Source organism: Eutrigla gurnardus, assembly GCF_963514095.1.
Source record: "Eutrigla gurnardus genome assembly, chromosome: 14".
Classification (NCBI taxonomy): domain Eukaryota; kingdom Metazoa; phylum Chordata; class Actinopteri; order Perciformes; family Triglidae; genus Eutrigla; species Eutrigla gurnardus.
The window spans coordinates 24,524,478-24,541,815 of NC_139937.1; the positions used below are offsets into that span (position 1 = coordinate 24,524,478).

At 41.5% G+C, this 17,338-nt stretch overlaps 2 protein-coding genes across 7 annotated transcripts; both read left to right on the forward strand.

The window, feature by feature from the left end:
- The first annotated feature begins 1,180 nt into the window (after positions 1 to 1,180).
- LOC311024471 (uncharacterized protein) lies at positions 1,181 to 4,843 on the forward strand. 3 transcript variants are annotated; one of them, XM_084026890.1, is made up of 10 exons: positions 1,181 to 1,308; positions 1,769 to 1,799; positions 1,951 to 2,348; positions 2,816 to 2,872; positions 3,233 to 3,259; positions 3,396 to 3,665; positions 3,881 to 3,946; positions 4,044 to 4,078; positions 4,231 to 4,247; positions 4,438 to 4,843. In XM_084026890.1, exons 1-10 carry the CDS (start codon positions 1,203 to 1,205, stop codon positions 4,457 to 4,459), a joined length of 1,029 nt encoding a protein of 342 aa, XP_083883016.1. In that variant the 5' UTR covers positions 1,181 to 1,202; the 3' UTR covers positions 4,460 to 4,843. The 3 variants fall into 3 exon arrangements, 2 of the variants coding, with proteins under 2 accessions (XP_083883016.1, XP_083883015.1); XR_014598308.1 differs by having other exon boundaries at positions 4,044 to 4,247; XM_084026889.1 differs by having other exon boundaries at positions 4,044 to 4,843.
- A 1,174-nt stretch (positions 4,844 to 6,017) lies between these two features.
- Positions 6,018 to 17,338, forward strand: lsr (lipolysis stimulated lipoprotein receptor). Of its 4 annotated transcripts, none has more exons than XM_084026823.1 (11): positions 6,018 to 6,213; positions 7,883 to 8,215; positions 8,952 to 9,071; positions 9,294 to 9,350; positions 10,838 to 10,984; positions 11,881 to 12,090; positions 12,223 to 12,279; positions 12,658 to 12,777; positions 13,300 to 13,597; positions 15,405 to 15,876; positions 16,620 to 17,338. In XM_084026823.1, the coding sequence occupies exons 1-11, from the start codon at positions 6,174 to 6,176 to the stop codon at positions 16,653 to 16,655; spliced, it is 1,890 nt and encodes a 629-aa protein (XP_083882949.1). In that variant the 5' UTR covers positions 6,018 to 6,173; the 3' UTR covers positions 16,656 to 17,338. The 4 variants fall into 4 exon arrangements, with proteins under 4 accessions (XP_083882949.1, XP_083882950.1, XP_083882951.1 ...); XM_084026824.1 differs by having other exon boundaries at positions 12,661 to 12,777; XM_084026825.1 differs by lacking the exon at positions 9,294 to 9,350.

The window sequence follows — 17,338 nt, forward strand, 5'->3', positions numbered from 1 at the left end:
AGCATGTTGGCTTTGCCGTTCTGAGCATGATAGCATTCATAGCGCCTATCGGACAACAGACAACGGAGTCAGGCAGCGAATTAAAAAAGTAGCTTTAAAGTGGCTAAAGTCTAAAAACACCGGAGACATAAACTGGGAGACTAGAAAGCAAACATTCAGCTGATTCTGAAAGTTTTCCTTTGATTTGTCACTTACCCTTATATGTATATAAAGCACCCCCCCCCCTCCCCCAACGCCCAGTTCCAATGTGAACATTTCTGCTGTTACTGGCTGGAAATATTGCTCTCTCATATTGTTTCCAGATTTCACCGAGGTGCCAGCTTTCATCAAAAAGCCGGTGAGAAGTATGAGCTTCCTGATGTCACCACAGCACTCACATCTGTCATAGTGTGACATATGTAAGCCTCGTCATGATATTGTAGGCCTACTTTTATCATGACGCCAAACAATACGGTTTACTCACTTTTACCCCCCCAAATGGTAATGTCTTGTATTTGTTTGCATTCTTGTGACCAAATAAGCAAGTATAAAGCGTTTGTTGCATGAATACAATTGTGAGGTTTTGTGTTTAAGGTTGGGGACACAGAATCAGCCCTTTATTTCCAATGTTCCATTTTGTTTTAATCCATCAGTGCTTCTCAGCGAGCCTACAGGGATAGAAACAGAAACCATTTCACCACCATGGCATCACGGGATTCAACAGGAAGTCATGATTGCAATGCTGCCACTTGGTTAACGCAGTAAAAAGAATGTATGCAGAGAACACAGCTTGAGTTCAGACCCGTTCAGCAGAAAGAGAGTGTGAAAGAGGAAATGCAGAGCTTTGTGATGAGAATGTATGACTCATTTCAAGCTTCTTCACTAAAATTCCTAAACACGTTTGAGCTGAAACGAAAAATCTTTAGGAGGGGTTGATGTTCACATTCGGGGGAGTCTGCTCTTTTGATCGTCCCCATGGTGTCGCACATTATGAATGTGTTGTATAGCTAAGAACGAAACCAAAATCTGTTGTTATAAATGAGTCTCACACACACACACACACACACACACACACACACACACACACACACACACACACACACACACACACACACACACACACACACACACTTCGTTAAAGATGCCTTGCCACTAGATGGAGTTCTTGTATTCATATTAGTTTCAGGGGAGGATACGAGCAGATAAAAGTAATTTCCTGGTTGATGTGTCCCATTCAAACAAAGTTCGCTGGCACAAACGTATCTTCTGTGCCCATACTTACAAACATGACCCACCCAACGGATTATTTTTTCCAACCTCGACCAGAAAGTAAGTTTATTTATTTAAATTCCCCTCATCTGATGGCTTTTGGGAGTAGAGAAACATGTTTTTTTTCCTCCCGGGTCTGCATGCTTCATTCATCCCTGACCTGCAAACCGGTTTTATCAAGATTACTTTCCAAATGGGGCATAACTTGCATTGTAGTTTCTGATCAAATCACAGGTTTTCTTAACATCAATTGCTAAGGAAATGAGTAACAAACCAAGCGAGAAATAAACCACGATGGAATTGTGTCGCAGTTGAAATGACTTTCCTGTACAGGCTGCTGCAGCGAGCCGTTATGTGGCTTTAACCACTATACTGTCTCGTAAAAATGTATTTTTTTTTTCTGGTAATTTAATCTGATCTGTGTTTGAGGCAAAAACAAAAATAAAAACTGCATGTTTGTAATCAATTAGCAATAGCAATTTGCTATTATTAGCAGTTTCACTGTATTTCTGTTTTGTAGGTGGCCGGGGCCGACACACCCAAGAGAGCGGGTAGGCCTGTGTTCCTTTTCTTATCTTGTTTGGATTAATCTGAACTTCTTTATGGCTCCTCTGTGATGTGAGCTGCTTGTATGCGTTTCCCTTGTTGCAGGTAAAATACGTTTTGATTTAATTCATTTCATATTTATTTCTATTTTTCCAGCGATGCTGGCCTCTCCTCTAACATGAAACACAAGTTCAGTGATGATTACAATCAAAGTGCTTTTCCGGTGGCAGATAGAGGCAGCTCCGTGATACCCATTCCTAAGGGGGAAGCAATATTTGACCCTGCTGCCGATCTAAAGGCACGCTCAGTGTCTGCTGAGGAGGGCATCAAGACACCGCCTCCACTGGGTGAAGCTCCACCACGAGGTCTGACAGAGACGAGCCCTGAAGAGTCTGTCGACGTTTTACCCTCACTCGGTACAGAGGGGCAGCCAGATGAGGTAGAAGAAGACAGCAAGATGGAAAAACCTGCAAAATCCAGTCCACTGCTGGTTCCCGGAGCAGGAAGAAACCACAGACCCCGCTGGAAAAGAACTGCTGGGAAGTCCCGGAAACGTAAATATTTAAATCCTGATACATTTTTAATTGAAATTGTATTTCTTGAATTCCTCATTGTTATCACATGAGCTAATATACACATTTATGCAGTATTATATATATCACAAACTTAAAAATGAAAAGCTACATATTTGTTCACTACAACAGCTCTGCCTTTAAGCTTCCCATACAAAACTTTAAGCTTCTCCTACTTTGTATTTTGTATTTTGTTTGTATTGGACTACATTATAGTGAGAGGTGTTCTTTTCTTTTGTCTTCTCCATTTATATGCATGCGTGGGGAAGAATGTCAGTGATGACTCACCTCATTATAATGCATGACATCACTGCGACACCACGGTGTCAGCAAAACCAGACTACCGGTATTATACTGTAGGCTGTATAAACGTAGACTTCAGTTGCATTTGAGGTGAATCTGAAAGATTAATTCTCGTGTCTCAGTACTCTCTTTGTCTGTATTTCCAGTGTACGTTCTATGTCTGATGGCGGCCGTATGTCTTCCTGTCACTGAGGGCTTTCCTGGTACGTTGAAACTTGAAGAATAACTCTGTGACGGCCCGGGCCGCTGTCAGGGCTTGTGTGGGTCTCATGTGTCTGTCCGTGTACCCGGGTCCTGGTGCAGTGTGACGAGGTCTTGAAGAAACTGAAACAAGCTGGAGTTGTGGGATCTCTTTCTCTTTTCTAACAAATTAGGGGCTCGTCTGGGATCTGAACCCACGACCTCTCGTTTAACACGTCGCTCTGCACCAGCGACCCTGGAACAAACAATGCACATGAGCCCCAGAGAAGGCCGTCACAATGCTGAACACTGTTTTGAGCAATAATTCACCATGTTTTTTTTTTATTTTAAACTTAATATTTTCTCTATATTATCTGCTGTAGTTGCTCAAATTCCTGCAAACCAAAAACGTAAGTTAATATTTTTAATATTTCAAATATACAAATACATTTATAACATTTTTAAGCACTCTTGCTCTCAGATAAACATTCACACCAGCAGCTCTTTTTTTTCCACAATCAATGCTTTCCTCTGTTTTGACTGCAGTTAAGTGTTTCACCTGCACGGACGAGGACAGATGCCTGAAGTTGATGAACATATACGACAGTGACGACGACACTCATCTGTACCAAAGAGACCTCCATGAAATGCTTCCAGAATGCTCTGAAACCTCTCCTCCTCTGCCGGCGGCGGCGACGAAGAGCTGTGCTGTGTGCCACGCCCACTCCGAGGTCGTCATCTACTGCTCGGAGGACGTGGGACCAAGAAGGGATGTGGAAGATAATGATGGAGGAAGCCTGCACATCTCTCCAGACTGTACGTTTTACACAAATATTAAGGCATGAACAGAAAAATCTGTTCATCTGTTGTATGCCAGAATGCAGAGAGAGTATTAATAAAATAAAATTGATAGACAGACAGACAGACAGACAGACAGACAGACAGACAGACAGATCTTGTCATTTAATGCAGTTTGTTGTGTTTTATTACAAATAAAAAGTTAAAGATGCTATTTGAATTCATTTCTTTAGGTGTGCAGCAGGACAACAGCATCCCTGGACGCCCACGCTTTGGATTGATTGCTAGCGTAACTGTTGGTATGTATTTCACACGAGCGCTGAATGATTTGCATGATTTGAGATGAAAGAAACAAAAAAGCAATGCAGCATGAAAGTCATGGTTTCACTTTTCCAGTCTCCCTTTTGGCGGCAGCGCTGGTGATTTCCAAGGTAAGTGTGATTCAGTATGTTCTCACATTACTTACAGTCACTGATAGCATTCTATTTTAAGGTCTTGGCATAAAATGGATTCATTGTTTCGGATAAGGGAAGTGACATTTCACAATTTAAATCTGTTTTTTTTTTCTATTCTTTCCTTTTAGTGCTGCCAGAAAAAGAGGTAGGTTCGGTCTGTTTTATTCCATTTCTTTAATGAGCCCACTCCTCATAGTTAAATAAACAATGAATACAAAAGCATTCATATTCATACTCTAATCTGCATCTGTGTGGCTGCAAAATCCCAGCATACGGGAGTGGACTGATATTTGTTCACACTGAGATCATGTTTCTTTTCTTTCTCGTTGGAATAGTGCTGAAGGTGGTCAACAGTGAAGAAGACGGCTTTCTTCTTTTAGCTCTACTTGCTGCTAATGATGTTTAAATTAGTCTTCAACCTTTTTCTGGACAAGGATCCGTTGGCTTATAGTGACGTGGTGGAGCGACCACCTATTACATATCATAAACAGTTTTTCTCATCAGACTGGTCCAATAATAATGTGTAGTGCAGCCAATAGTGCAGCCATGTAGTACTTGTATACAACGCTAAGCCAGTCAGATTCATATATTTATAGAACATATTTTAATTCTATATTGGCATTTCTAACATTCACATGACAACATTTAATAAATAGGAAGATTTATATTTGCTTATGATAGGTTGAATTCATGTTAATGTGTATTTTTGGACATATTTTAATAAAACATTGTTTAAACATCTATATGGTTCTGTCTTATTTATGGTACTAGACCAGGCAATGTAATATATTAGTGAATAATTATGGTGGAAGAAGTCCTGTACTTCACAAGTACCACCGTGTCGGCCAACCAGGCGGCAACTTTCAGCCAATTCGAAAAGTGCCTTACTTGCATTCTGTCCACTGGCCATCTGGGGGCGACTCCTCTGGGTGCAAAAAGAAGTCAGATTGCATAGAAGTCTATGATAAAATGCATCCCATTTAACATTAAATACACTGTAAAGCAGGGAATGCTTTAGGGCGGGGCAACCTTGTGATTGACAGTATAAGAATTAAAGCCCCGCCCCCCTAAAGCATCCGGTCTTTACGGTCTAACGCTCAATGGGACCATAATGTACTAAATGAACATCATGCTGGATTGAAGAAGACTTGAAACTAGAGATTGAGACATAAACTCATGTTTACAGTGTTTACTGAGATATTCATTTAAGTGAGAAGTAGAGTAATTTTCTCACAGACTTCCATGCAATCAGACTTCTTTTTGCCACCAGAGGAGTCGCCCCCTGATGGCCAGCTGAGAGAATGCAAGTTTACGATCTGAATCTGCAAACTAGCTGACAAATAAATGGAGAGAAATTAAAAAAAATGTTTAAATGTAATTGTGAACATACTTTGTATTAATATTATAATGTAATAATATATGGTAAGGTACAACCGGGCTATAGTCAGTCGCAAAATCTCACACCTGCTGGGTTTCTTAGTTACTGCCTGCCCGCCCACACACACACACACACACACACACACACACACACACACACACACACACACACACACACACACACACACACTGCTGGTTGAACATTAACAAACAGTGGCGCTTTGATATGTGGTCTGTGTTATCAGTGTTTGGACCGTACCAAGTAGCGGGTAGATTAAACATTATTTCTTGGACAAATATCTCTCTGAGCGAACAAAAATGAACTTCATAAAGTAAGTTAATTTAGTTAATTTTAATAAACTATATCTTGCTCTCATAACAAATTATCTTGGGGTCAAGTAAATAAAAAAAACAACCCCAAACTGTTTACAACCGGCTGCGTTTCGCAACCTTTTCCCTGGCAGCTCACCTGTTGGCTGCGCGGCTGACGTCACGTGGGGCGTTCAGGTACTCCCCCCCCCCCCCCCCCCCTCCTCCTCTTCCTCTCCTCCAACATACAGAGACACAAAATGGAGCTGAAACTACGTGGTTGAGGAAAAGTAGGATCGCGCTGAATATAATGCGTAAGCTGAAGTTGTGTTAGTGTATCGGAAGAAATAATCAGAAGAACGGTCGAAGGGAAAGAGGATTAAACATGTTGTGGGCGCTGATCGTCGCCGCCTTCATGGCGACAGGTAAGTTGGCCTTTTTTTGGGTGGGCCTCTTCCGTGGAAAGCGCGCTGATAAATACTCATTACAGCTGCTCGACACTTTCTCGTTTTGACATATTTTTTCGGGGTGAATTTTTATTATTTTAAAGAAGTCACAATTGTCTGGGCTGTTAAAATAAATGTAAGGGATTATTTAAAGCGAATGTTGTGTTAAATTCTCTTATTTAAGAGGGAAATATTGTAGGCCAGGCTACTTAGTATATAAGTGTATAGTATAGGCCTACAATACACTATTTATTTGACACTTGTAGTCACAAGCTACATGAAACGAACACAATGTGCAGTATTATGCTACTAATACTACTACTGCTAATCAACAAAACGTTAAAACGTTGACGTGTGACATTAAAATGCTCTTTCGTGATTAAAAACAGAAGTGAAATCGACGTCAAAACAAAGTGAAAGTCGCCTTTCTGCACAATAAGTTTTTACTTCACTGAAGTAAAATGAATTCAGGACTCACGCAGTATCAGACTATGATACTTTTACTTTTGGTTTACTTTAATAGATTATTTCTTGTGGGGAAGTTGTATTCTTACACCAATTATTTTAATACAATACATTCATTTTTAATTAATTCAATCAGGTATCAGGTTACTAGAATTTGTGTATATATATATATATATATATATATATATATATATATATATATATATATATATATATTCTAGGAAACATGTAACCTGATACCAGATTTAATTAATTCAAAGAAATGTATTGTATTAAAATAATTGGTGTAATTTGGGAAAGGCAATGTTTAATTTGAATGTGCCACCTGAAAACCAAACCATTTTATTGGTCCTTTTACATTTCACATCAACAAGCTGCTGGATGACAGCAAGTCAGGGCGGGGCTCACAATTTGAATATATGATAATAATATAAATAGGAATATATGATAAGATTGAACAGTTCAGTTCAACAGCAACTCAAACTACATCGTCCAAAAGCCCCAGAAAGCCCCCAATACGCATCGCTGCAATCCCCTTAATGCAACAACTTATTAGAAGATTAATCAGGAGTTTATTCTGGCTGGAGGTCCTTTACAATCCTGCTCACTATGACTTTTATGTCCTTTGACATGTGTGCTTATTTTATTTTTTGGCAGAAATGCTACCGCTGTGCGTTCTGTAATGTCTACAAACAAAACTGCGATAGTGTTGAAGGAAATGAAAGAAAGAAATGCGACAAAGACTCACGTTGATGTGATTTCTTATTATATATATATATATATTAAGGGGCTTTTTTGTAAACAAAATGTTGGCGTTTCTCTGAATGTGACCTAGAAACATAATTAAGGGCCTTTTTTACGAGTAGCTCTGTGGGGGAATGAAACTAGTGAGTATGCCCAGGAAACCACCTTTTTTCTCTCACTGTCAACCAACCTGTGCCGTGCATCCAAAAGCCCGATGCATCTCAAGGTCAGTCTGGAAACTAAACATGATGACTCATTACACCCACAGTGATACTTGCAGTGAGGAAATATTTGTTTGTCCTATACCACGCCCTGAGGGTACTAATTGGAAACATTAACCCAGTGTTGTGAAATGTGACTAACATCATGATCATCGTTTACCACTCGGCCTCATCATTGTTTTTTTGTTTTTTTAAATCTCCCAACATTTTTTTCCCAGAGTCCACCTTGGCCATCCCGGTGCAGTGCCCCACCAAGAGGTACATCGTCATCCTCTTCCAGCCCGTCACCCTCACCTGCAACTACCAGTCGCAGTCCTCCGGCCAGCCTCCCATCGTCACGTGGCGCTACAAATCCTACTGCCGGGACCCCATCCAGGCTGCGTTGAATCCCAGCAGCGCGGAGAACATCATTTCTCAGGGAAACCCCAACTACGACCCCAACATCGAGTGTGCTGACAACCTGAGGACGATTCGCACCGTGGCCTCCAAGCAAGGCGAAGCCGTGACGCTCGGCAAGGATTACCAGGGTCGCAAGATCAGCGTGCTAAACCGTGAGTCACGCTTTGAAACCGAAGGAAGATGTATACGGGAGGATTTAATGTTTAGTCTTGGCAGGTACAATTAGATTAAAAAGATTTGTAAAAAATATGTTGCTATGAAGTTGGTAGATGTTATTATAAATGTAATTAAAGAGCTACAACAATCAACAGAACATTATCAACCAATTCATCTTTTAAAGTCAAGCAAAAATGCAGAATATTTGAAAAATATGTTTTATCCTTCATTTGTTTTATTTATTTTAACTGTTGATCAGACACAACATTTGAGGGAGAACTTGAAATTTGAAATTGCCATGAGCATATTTAATACATTTTTTAAGCTTTACAGGCCAAATGATTAATCAAAAAAATTAAATCAAGTTGCAAAACACAACTTTATTTTTGGAGCACTTATCAAAACAAAGTAGTTCAGAGAGAAAATAAAATACAAAGATGAATGATAAAATTCATGACCTGCAAGATAAAATTAGAAATGAATAAACAATAAAATAAGAAGGCAGCTGAGATAGCATTTGAGAAAGACATAACATGTTTTAATTTTCACTTTAATTATGTTCACTTTAAAGGAATTAACCACCATTTTATTCTAAACCTGTGTAAGAAAAAAACTGCACTTTTAGGAGTGAACCAGACAAAGTACCCAATTAAGGTCTGTGCATTGTTTGTAGTTGAATGCAGGTGAGCTGAAGGGCGAAAAAAAAACCCCAAAAATGTTTGTTTCCCACAGAAGCAGACCTGAACATCGCGCAGACGGCGTGGGGCGACAGCGGCGTCTACTTCTGCTCTGTCGCCTCGGCAACGGACCTTTCAGGAAACGGCCAAGACTACACAGAGCTAATTGTCCTCGGTAAGTCACTATCGTAGGCCTTTTGATGTTGTTGGGACTATTCCTCTCTTTTCCTTCCCCCCCTCCTCCTCCCATTCACACACACGGGATTACACGTTTCTAAATAATAAACCGGGCCTGAAACCGTTAAGTAGTCAACAGAGAGGTTACTGACTAAGTCATAAGATAAAGTCAAGAGCGATACCACTTTTAAGTAATTGTGGCTTTATCTTTCTTTCACAGAGAGAAAGTCAAATACTACTGACCTCCTGCCTGGCATTGACTTACTGGTTATGGAAGGTAGTACAAGTCATGTTTTAGTCCCCCGGTAGACGATTAGGTTATAGCTGTAAAGGCGACTGGATCGGAACCTTTTTTCTTTCTTTTTACTCACAACACCCCGGCTGCATTGCTTCCTGATTCCAGTCCACGTGCCCATTAACCAACAATAAAATACCAGTATGATTCATCTATACGATAATGTATCAATGTAATGATACGTTCTGCTTGTGTTTACTTCACTTAAACCCGTTAACGTTCCCCCCGCTACACTCCTTATCTGCCTCCGGTTCCCTTTCTTTGCTGTTTCTGTAGCTGCCTGGTTGCAACAAAAGGGCATCCAGCACATATTTCCCTTATCGGTGAACACGGGCCTCCAACAATCCAGTAGTTGATTCATTTAAATGGACATTTTCTCTCTCTCCCTCCCTCTCTCTGCCTGAACTGACTTGCAGAGTGAATTCATGTCCTGGGTTCAGAAGTGAACCGGCTTTACCGGTTTGACAAAACCTTGAAAAATACCCACAGTGCTGCTGTAGCTTTGTTGTTCTGAACACTCAATAACAGAAATGGAATTGTTTGCAGAATGATGAGATTTTGGAGGTGGGGCTTGCACTAGAGGCTGGTACTTGCAAAAACCGATAGCTTTTTGGCTGCAGCCCCGGAGCCCCACCTATGATTAGACCAACATAAACGACCTCTCTCTGTTTGACTGACCGGTCATGAATTTACAAGGTGCTACCTTAAGACTTGTGTTCAAAGAGAAGATGCAACAAAAAACACAATATTCTTCTCCTCCAGGGTTTTATTATATTTAGATGTATCTGTAGTCCAGAGCTACAAATCTATGTTGAGTTTGATGTTCTCCCTGTTGTTAAAATATGACATTTTCTGGACTTATGCTACCGATTAAGATACGTCAACACCAAATGCGAAGCAAATTTTTTAAATATTTAAATTTTTCACTGAATCAGACATGGAAGATATAACCTATAGCGGTGTGTGGTCTCCCAGAGGTCTACGATAGACCCTCACATTAGTACAGAGACCAAACCAGACTATGTGTCCAAACCAGAGACTGTATGTGGTGATTATGTCTAGATGTTATAAGTGTTGATGGAGCAGCTACATTATTAGCATAGCCTTCCTCCAATCCGAACTCCATTCAGAAAACAAGCATTTTAAAAGTTATTTGCTTATCATCTTGCAGACAGACAGAACACGGCATGACTTTGGCCTTTTTACAAATCATCGTCATTATGTAGTTACTTCTGTTTTTATCAGCAATCGTGGTTATTTCAGCCATGATTGAGGAAACATTGTCGGTTTCTACATTGATGTAAGCCCCGCCTCCCGGGTGACGCAAATAAACACAACTAATCCTGTGGTCAAACTCGAACGAGTAACAAGTTGAAACCACTTAGAGGAGAAGCATCAGGTCTTGTGGATTAATAATGTAAATCTCTGATGTGAATGTGTCTAACGCCCCCCTCTGCTTCCCCACACAGACTGGCTCCTGGTGGTTTTGGTGGTGTTTGGCTTCTTGTTGCTGCTGCTCCTGATCGGGATCTGCTGGTGCCAGTGCTGTCCACACACCTGCTGTTGCTACATCAGCTGCCCCTGCTGCCCCGACCGCTGCTGCTGCCCGCGCGCATGTGAGTACCAAATGCATGTATTTGCGAATGTTCGCTAATGTCACGTAGCAACAGTTGGCACCAAAAGTCTGGTCAGATCAGAATCTCAGGTCTGTTTCCGATTCAAATCAGAATCCGATATTAGGCTATATGTCATGTGGGTAAACTACTGTCGGCTTACACTTTGACAACATTAAACATTTGAAACTTTGTCTCCTTTCGTTAAATTAAAAAAAACATCTTCAAGAAAGGAAAGAAAAATCAAAACGCTTGTTCCAACCTTGTAAAATACTAATCTCAGTCTCAAAAGGCTTTAACTGTCTATGTCTTGTATCCACGTCCGTCTGATAACATTAAACAAAAATGAACCACTTAAATCTGTAAATGTGGCTATTTAGTATAAGTATATTAAAAATGTTTTGTGTTATGTTTTTATGGTTGAGGGTTTGATGACAAGATTGATACCATTATCATGTTTGTTTGGCAAATATGAAGCTACGGGTCCCTTACCTTAGCTAATGTTAGCTTAGCATAAAGACAAGGAAGCAGGGGGAAAACGGCTAGCCCGTCTCTGTACCAAAGTGATAAGAAATTTCAGACCAGCAGCTCTAAAGCTTACTAATTGACATATTATATTTTTTACTTTTCAAGACTGACATGTTAAAAGTAAAAAAAGAGTTTTGATTCATGGGAATATTTGTTGTTATTTGCAGTGTAAGCTAAGCTAACCGGCTGCTAGCTGTAGCTTCACCTTAAATGGACAGACATGGAAGTGCTATCAACTGTCTCAGTTTATCTCAGCATTAGCAACAATTTGTAATCATTCATTTAATGTTCCAGCCTAACATGTGCACCGTCCTTTGCTCCCTGTTAGCTCCTGTTAATCACGCTTTCCTTCCACTTGCGTTATGCCACAGTGTACGAGGCCGGGAAAGCCGTGAAGAAAGGCGGTATCCCGATGAGCCAGTATGCTCCCACCCTCTATGCTCCCAGCATGTATGCTCAGCCAGCATACGGTGGGCCGCTAATAAACCAGCCCGGTCTGCCCCTGCTGCCCCTGCCCAACGGAGCCGGACCCCCGCCGCCCCACAACGGGTACAGTCGTGAATATGACGGCGCCAGCTCGGGTGAGACTTTGCAGTCCCGATTGAATCTCAAGGGATTAGTCACTGACTGGTTTCCTTGTGACGTAAAAAAAAAAAAAAACCCTACAAAACTGGTTGAATGTCTGTTTAAATGTGTTTGTTGTGTCTGTGCAGTTGGACAGGGCTCCCAGGTGCCTTTGTTGCATGACCAAGACGGGGTAGGGGACCACAGTGAGTAAAAGTTTCTGTTTGTTTCCACGGGGCTTTCTCACCAGCAGAGTTCTTGAAGTGACTTGCACCACTTAGCTTTGTTTAGCTTTCGCATTTATATCGATTATTGGTGAAGCCAAAACGATTTTATTTTATTTATTTATTTTAGCAGATAGTTATTTACACACACACACACACACACACACATATATATATATTTTATAGAGGCTGAATCGTTAATAATCAGGGCATTTATCAAACAAATAAAAATGGGTGTGGCCTCACATATGTAACATAAACAACCGATGGGAGGCAATCACATGACCCAGAAGATTGGAGGACTTGGAGGATCTCGGACTGGAAGCAGCGTTAAAATCTGACTTCCTCTCTTCTTCTTAGCAGCTCGCAGTGGCTATCGCATCCAGGTGGACCCTGATGGGAACGCCACACGTGCCATTTACTACATGGAGAGGGAGCTGGCCAACATGGACCCATCCAGACCTGGCAACTACAACCGTTGTGAGTGACTCATCACTTCATGCTCTTCTGGTCGAAGTTGCATATTTTTTTCAATATTAAAAATATATCTGTATGTTGAATGCTCAAATTCAGCCTATTATTTATACTAACTACACTACACAGGCTTATTATCAGCAATGTGGTTGTTTTACTTCCTGTCCACTAGAGGGTGTCCAAAAACATTACCAATAAATATGTTGCATTACCAACAGGTGACAGCTTTCTTGCTAAGTAATAAATAAATAGTGATAGTGAAATTGTGATTCAGAAAACGTTATTGTTCATCAGACTTCATGTAACAAAAGCATTTGTTAATGCGGGTAGGCGAGGAGGTCGAGATTTGCTAACGTTAGAGCACACGTTTATGAAAAAATCAACACACATTTCAAAATTTAATTTCAGCATTCAATAACAATATATTTTTTTACTATTTGGATTATACTCGTTCCCAGACTTTCATTCCAGCAGCCCTATCGCCAACATTTTTTTGATGACGTTTTTGCTCTTCTGTTCCCCTCTCAGTGGATGCTATGACCGAAGTCAGTTCCCTGCACGACAGCGTGGAGCCTCGAGGCCGCGGCGGCCGTTCCCAGCCGCCACCACTGACCACAGTCTGGGACAGGGATGAGGCCATGAGCACCATCAGCAGTGTTTCCCAGCAGGGCCACCGGCGTGACGACTACCCCCGCCATGGCGGCGGGTACATGGGGGAGCGTGCGCGTGCCCGTTCCATGGACAACCTGGACGACATCGGACGCCGCTACGGCCGAGACGACCGCCCACCACAACGCCGCCCAGAGGAGTCCAGAGGCAGGAGAGGGTGAGCCTTACATCCCTGATACGCATTATCACCCCAGCTAGCAGTGGTTATTTACCTGGTGGGGCTGCAAGAAAAGCAGCCAACAGCTCCGCTAGGCTACAGAATGTATCTTATCTCGTTTCTCAACAAGCAGAACGATCCTTTAGAAAACATAACAAGTGAAGTTGGGATTTAAAGTGTATTTAAATAGTAAGCTGGCAACAAGTGATTATAGACCGAATGTAATACTTTACATCTTGAAAGAGTGGAATAAAGGGAAGAAAAGTCTCTAAAGAAGAGCTTCCAAACCTAAACATTCACCTCCATTTTGTCATGGACATACACAGGTAGATGGTTCATTGCACAAAATAACCTTTATTTGTTATTATTTTAGGGCTGTACCCGATTGCGAATGTTTTGTTACTTTTATTTGGCATCAGAAAATCCATTGTGGTTGTGTTCAGCGATGACTTCAGCCACATTAACGTTCCCTGCAACAGTTTCATAATGAACGGCAGATATTTTTACACTCGTCTCCCGGGGGAAATCCCCTCGGTGACCGACTGTAAGATCTCAAAAAGAATTCCAGGTTCACAGAAGCGTGTTGTGGTAAACAGCATCCGGAGCATTAATTGACTTGTTTTGAGAGCTATTTATTTAAAAAAGAAGGTTGTTGTGTTGTCATTTGATTCCTTTGATACTCAGCTATTGATCTATCCGAACTCCATTCTGAAAACAAGCATTTTAAAAACGACTTGCTTATTGTCTTGCACACAGACCTGACAAACCATGACTTCTGACTATTTACAAACTGCCGGCATATTGTCGTTAATTCTGCATCCTTTTTATCCGTTTAATGGTATTAAATCACAGCTAAATAGTTGATTTTGGGTTCATACCGCTGTAGTAAACCAGCTGATGTGTGTCTTGCTATACACAGTGAATAAAGCTCAGTGAAATTCAGCAAGCACCTCTGGGTGATGATGTTATTTTGAGTAAACAGATCAAAAATGTTTGCTTGTTAGTGGACTTTCTCTTCCTCTCGAGTCGATGAAGGCTTTTCTCCGTAATGCTGAGACATCAGTGTAGTAGTAATATCGCGGGTAAGTACCCAACATCTGTGATTTGTATACTTTCCTTCCTCCTCTGTTTGTTTTTACTGCGATCTCAAAGGCTCCATCACAGATCAGCTCATCAGTTAAATTCCTCCAGATAACCAAAAACCTTCTTTCTGACAGAAAAAAATACATAAATTGAGGCACATTATTGCAGACAAATGACGACAAGTGGACATAAACAGGCAACATGACTAAGAAGCTACAGATGCTGTTATACAAATATAATATTTAGGGAGGCCTGGGCACAAATGTGAGTTTACGAAAGAGGCGATGCATTCATTCTTCTGACTGCATGAAGCTGTATTTACTGTTCTCTGTAGGTTTGCTAAATGTCTTACATCGAAGTTTCCATTACTGCTTATAATGGAATGGTTCAAATATAAAATGCTTTCCAAAACAGTCTTACTCTGTACATTAAGGATGACTGCTGGCTCTCTGCAGATTATAAACTGAGTATTAACATGTGATCAAGAAATGACAGCTTTGGATAAAAAATAATTGTAGTATAAAGTTTTTTTTATTTTTTTATTTAAAATTGTTTGTCATATATTGTTAAATAGGTGAACAATATGAGCAGGGATGTGATCTAAAAGGGTTAAATGTTTCATTTCTGCTCGACTTAAACCTGGGCTTTAATTTAAAGTTTAACTCGTTCCAGCTGCTGATCTAATGTTTGTTTCCTCGTCGTGTGCTTCTCCGTGTCTCTGCAGCTCCGATGACGGGTGGAGCAGTAGCGCCCGCAGCGGCAACAGCCGCGACCTCGACGACCACAGGCGCCGCGACTACTCCCCCGACGACCGTCGCCGGGGAGACGGTGGGGGCTACGGTGGCCTTCCAGGGAGACGCACCCGCAGCCGCGACGACCTGATGGACCTGGACAGGGATCGCCAGCGGGGCGGCGGCGACGCCAGGGGCAGGCGGGAGGACTACGATGACAGCATCCTGCGAGAAGCCATGGAGAGGAAGAAGATGGGCGAGCAGCTGAGGGCTCGCAGCCGGGAGCGACTGGACAGCGAGAGCGACCGCTCGGACCGGGGGAGGGCGCCGCGGGGACCCCCGCCGCTTCCTCAGGTCCCCGCCTCTGGACACCCCGGTCGCCGTGACAACTACCCGCCGCCTCAACCCCCGCCGTACAGTGAAGATGAAAGCGTGTCATCTTCTAAGAAAAGCAACCTCCGCAAGGTGAGTCGCAACAGAACCGTAAACTCTCAAAGCACTGGAAGTTCCAGAGTTTCGTTGTGAATCGTGAACCCTGACGCCGACATTAAGAAAAATGGAAAATGTTGATAATTATGGTAACGAAATGTTATGACTGTGGGAAGGAGCCACATTTCTTCTGCTGTAAGGTTAAAGGTTAAACTGCGGTGATACTCATTTCTCCCCCCACGGTGGCATTCAATGCAAAGTAAAAACAGAAAGACCATCTCATCTTTGTTCATTTTCTATCAAGATGTGGAGGCTCATTCTAACGGAAACATAGTTAGAATATTTTATTACATTTCTGCAGATACACCTACTGGCCCTTTTGAAATACCGCCGCCATCTTTCTTTTTTTCCTTCTTTTCCACCGGTGTTTTCTTTTCCTTGGTTGTTTTGGACCTCCTCGTTTCGGGTTTTAACAAGGAATTAGAAGCTTGTTGCTACTTCCCTCCGCCTCCCCCTGTGATAGTGGAACGACCTTTAGGGGGGAGGGGCTCTGTGTGTGCAGGAACACAGCCCTGCGTGCTGAAACAACAGGCTCTACGTCCACGTGGAGGCACGCTTTTTTCTAAAACCGGATGATTTATGTTGTTCTATCGGAGCGTAGGGCCGGCTTCAGTGAATATGATCAAAAAAATGTTGCCGACTGGGACTTTAAATTAGGATTTATGCATATTTATTTAATCTGAGTTAATCTGTGGACTCGACTCTTGTTGTTTTTCCAGAATGGCGCTGTGAGCCGGGAGAGCCTGGTGGTGTAAAACCAACCGACGTCAGCGACCTGCAGCTCTGGATCAGCTGATCTCTAAGACTGTAAATATTAGTCACACTGCTAAATTTGCTGTGCTGATTTAATTTTTTTTATATCGCATAATTTCCAGTAAACGAGGTGCACGGATGAAATATATGCACCCTTTTTTTCATGTAAAACATTGTGGCTGCCACAAGTGCCTTAAGAGTGTACAGAGTGTAACGTGTAGATGTGGACGTCGAGTTGATGAAAAGATTCACTGCAAAGGTGATTTTCTTTTTTTTTTGATGAGTAAACGTTCCGATTGGTTTCAATTTTAACATTTTTTATGTAGGTTCAGTTAGCTGATGTAGATTTGTTGGGGTCTTTAGATTTTCTGTCTTTTTATATGTGAAAAATGAGCTGTGTATGTTTTTTTTTATAAGAAAGACTATGTACATTTAAAGGAATTAATTTGATCTTGGCTTTGTGCTTTTAGTTGAGTTTTCAATGTATGTAGAATCCTGTAAAACTGAAGATTCTTCTTTTGTTTGTTGGTGAAACATAAGATTTCAGTTTTATCCTGCAGTTTGTTGTACAGCCGACCAGTAAAACACTCTGAAAACACTAATGTTTATTGTGAAGTGATACAAACCTAATTTTACAATAAAGCGCTCTTGCCAGGCAATTTATTTGACTTGAGTTTAACCACTA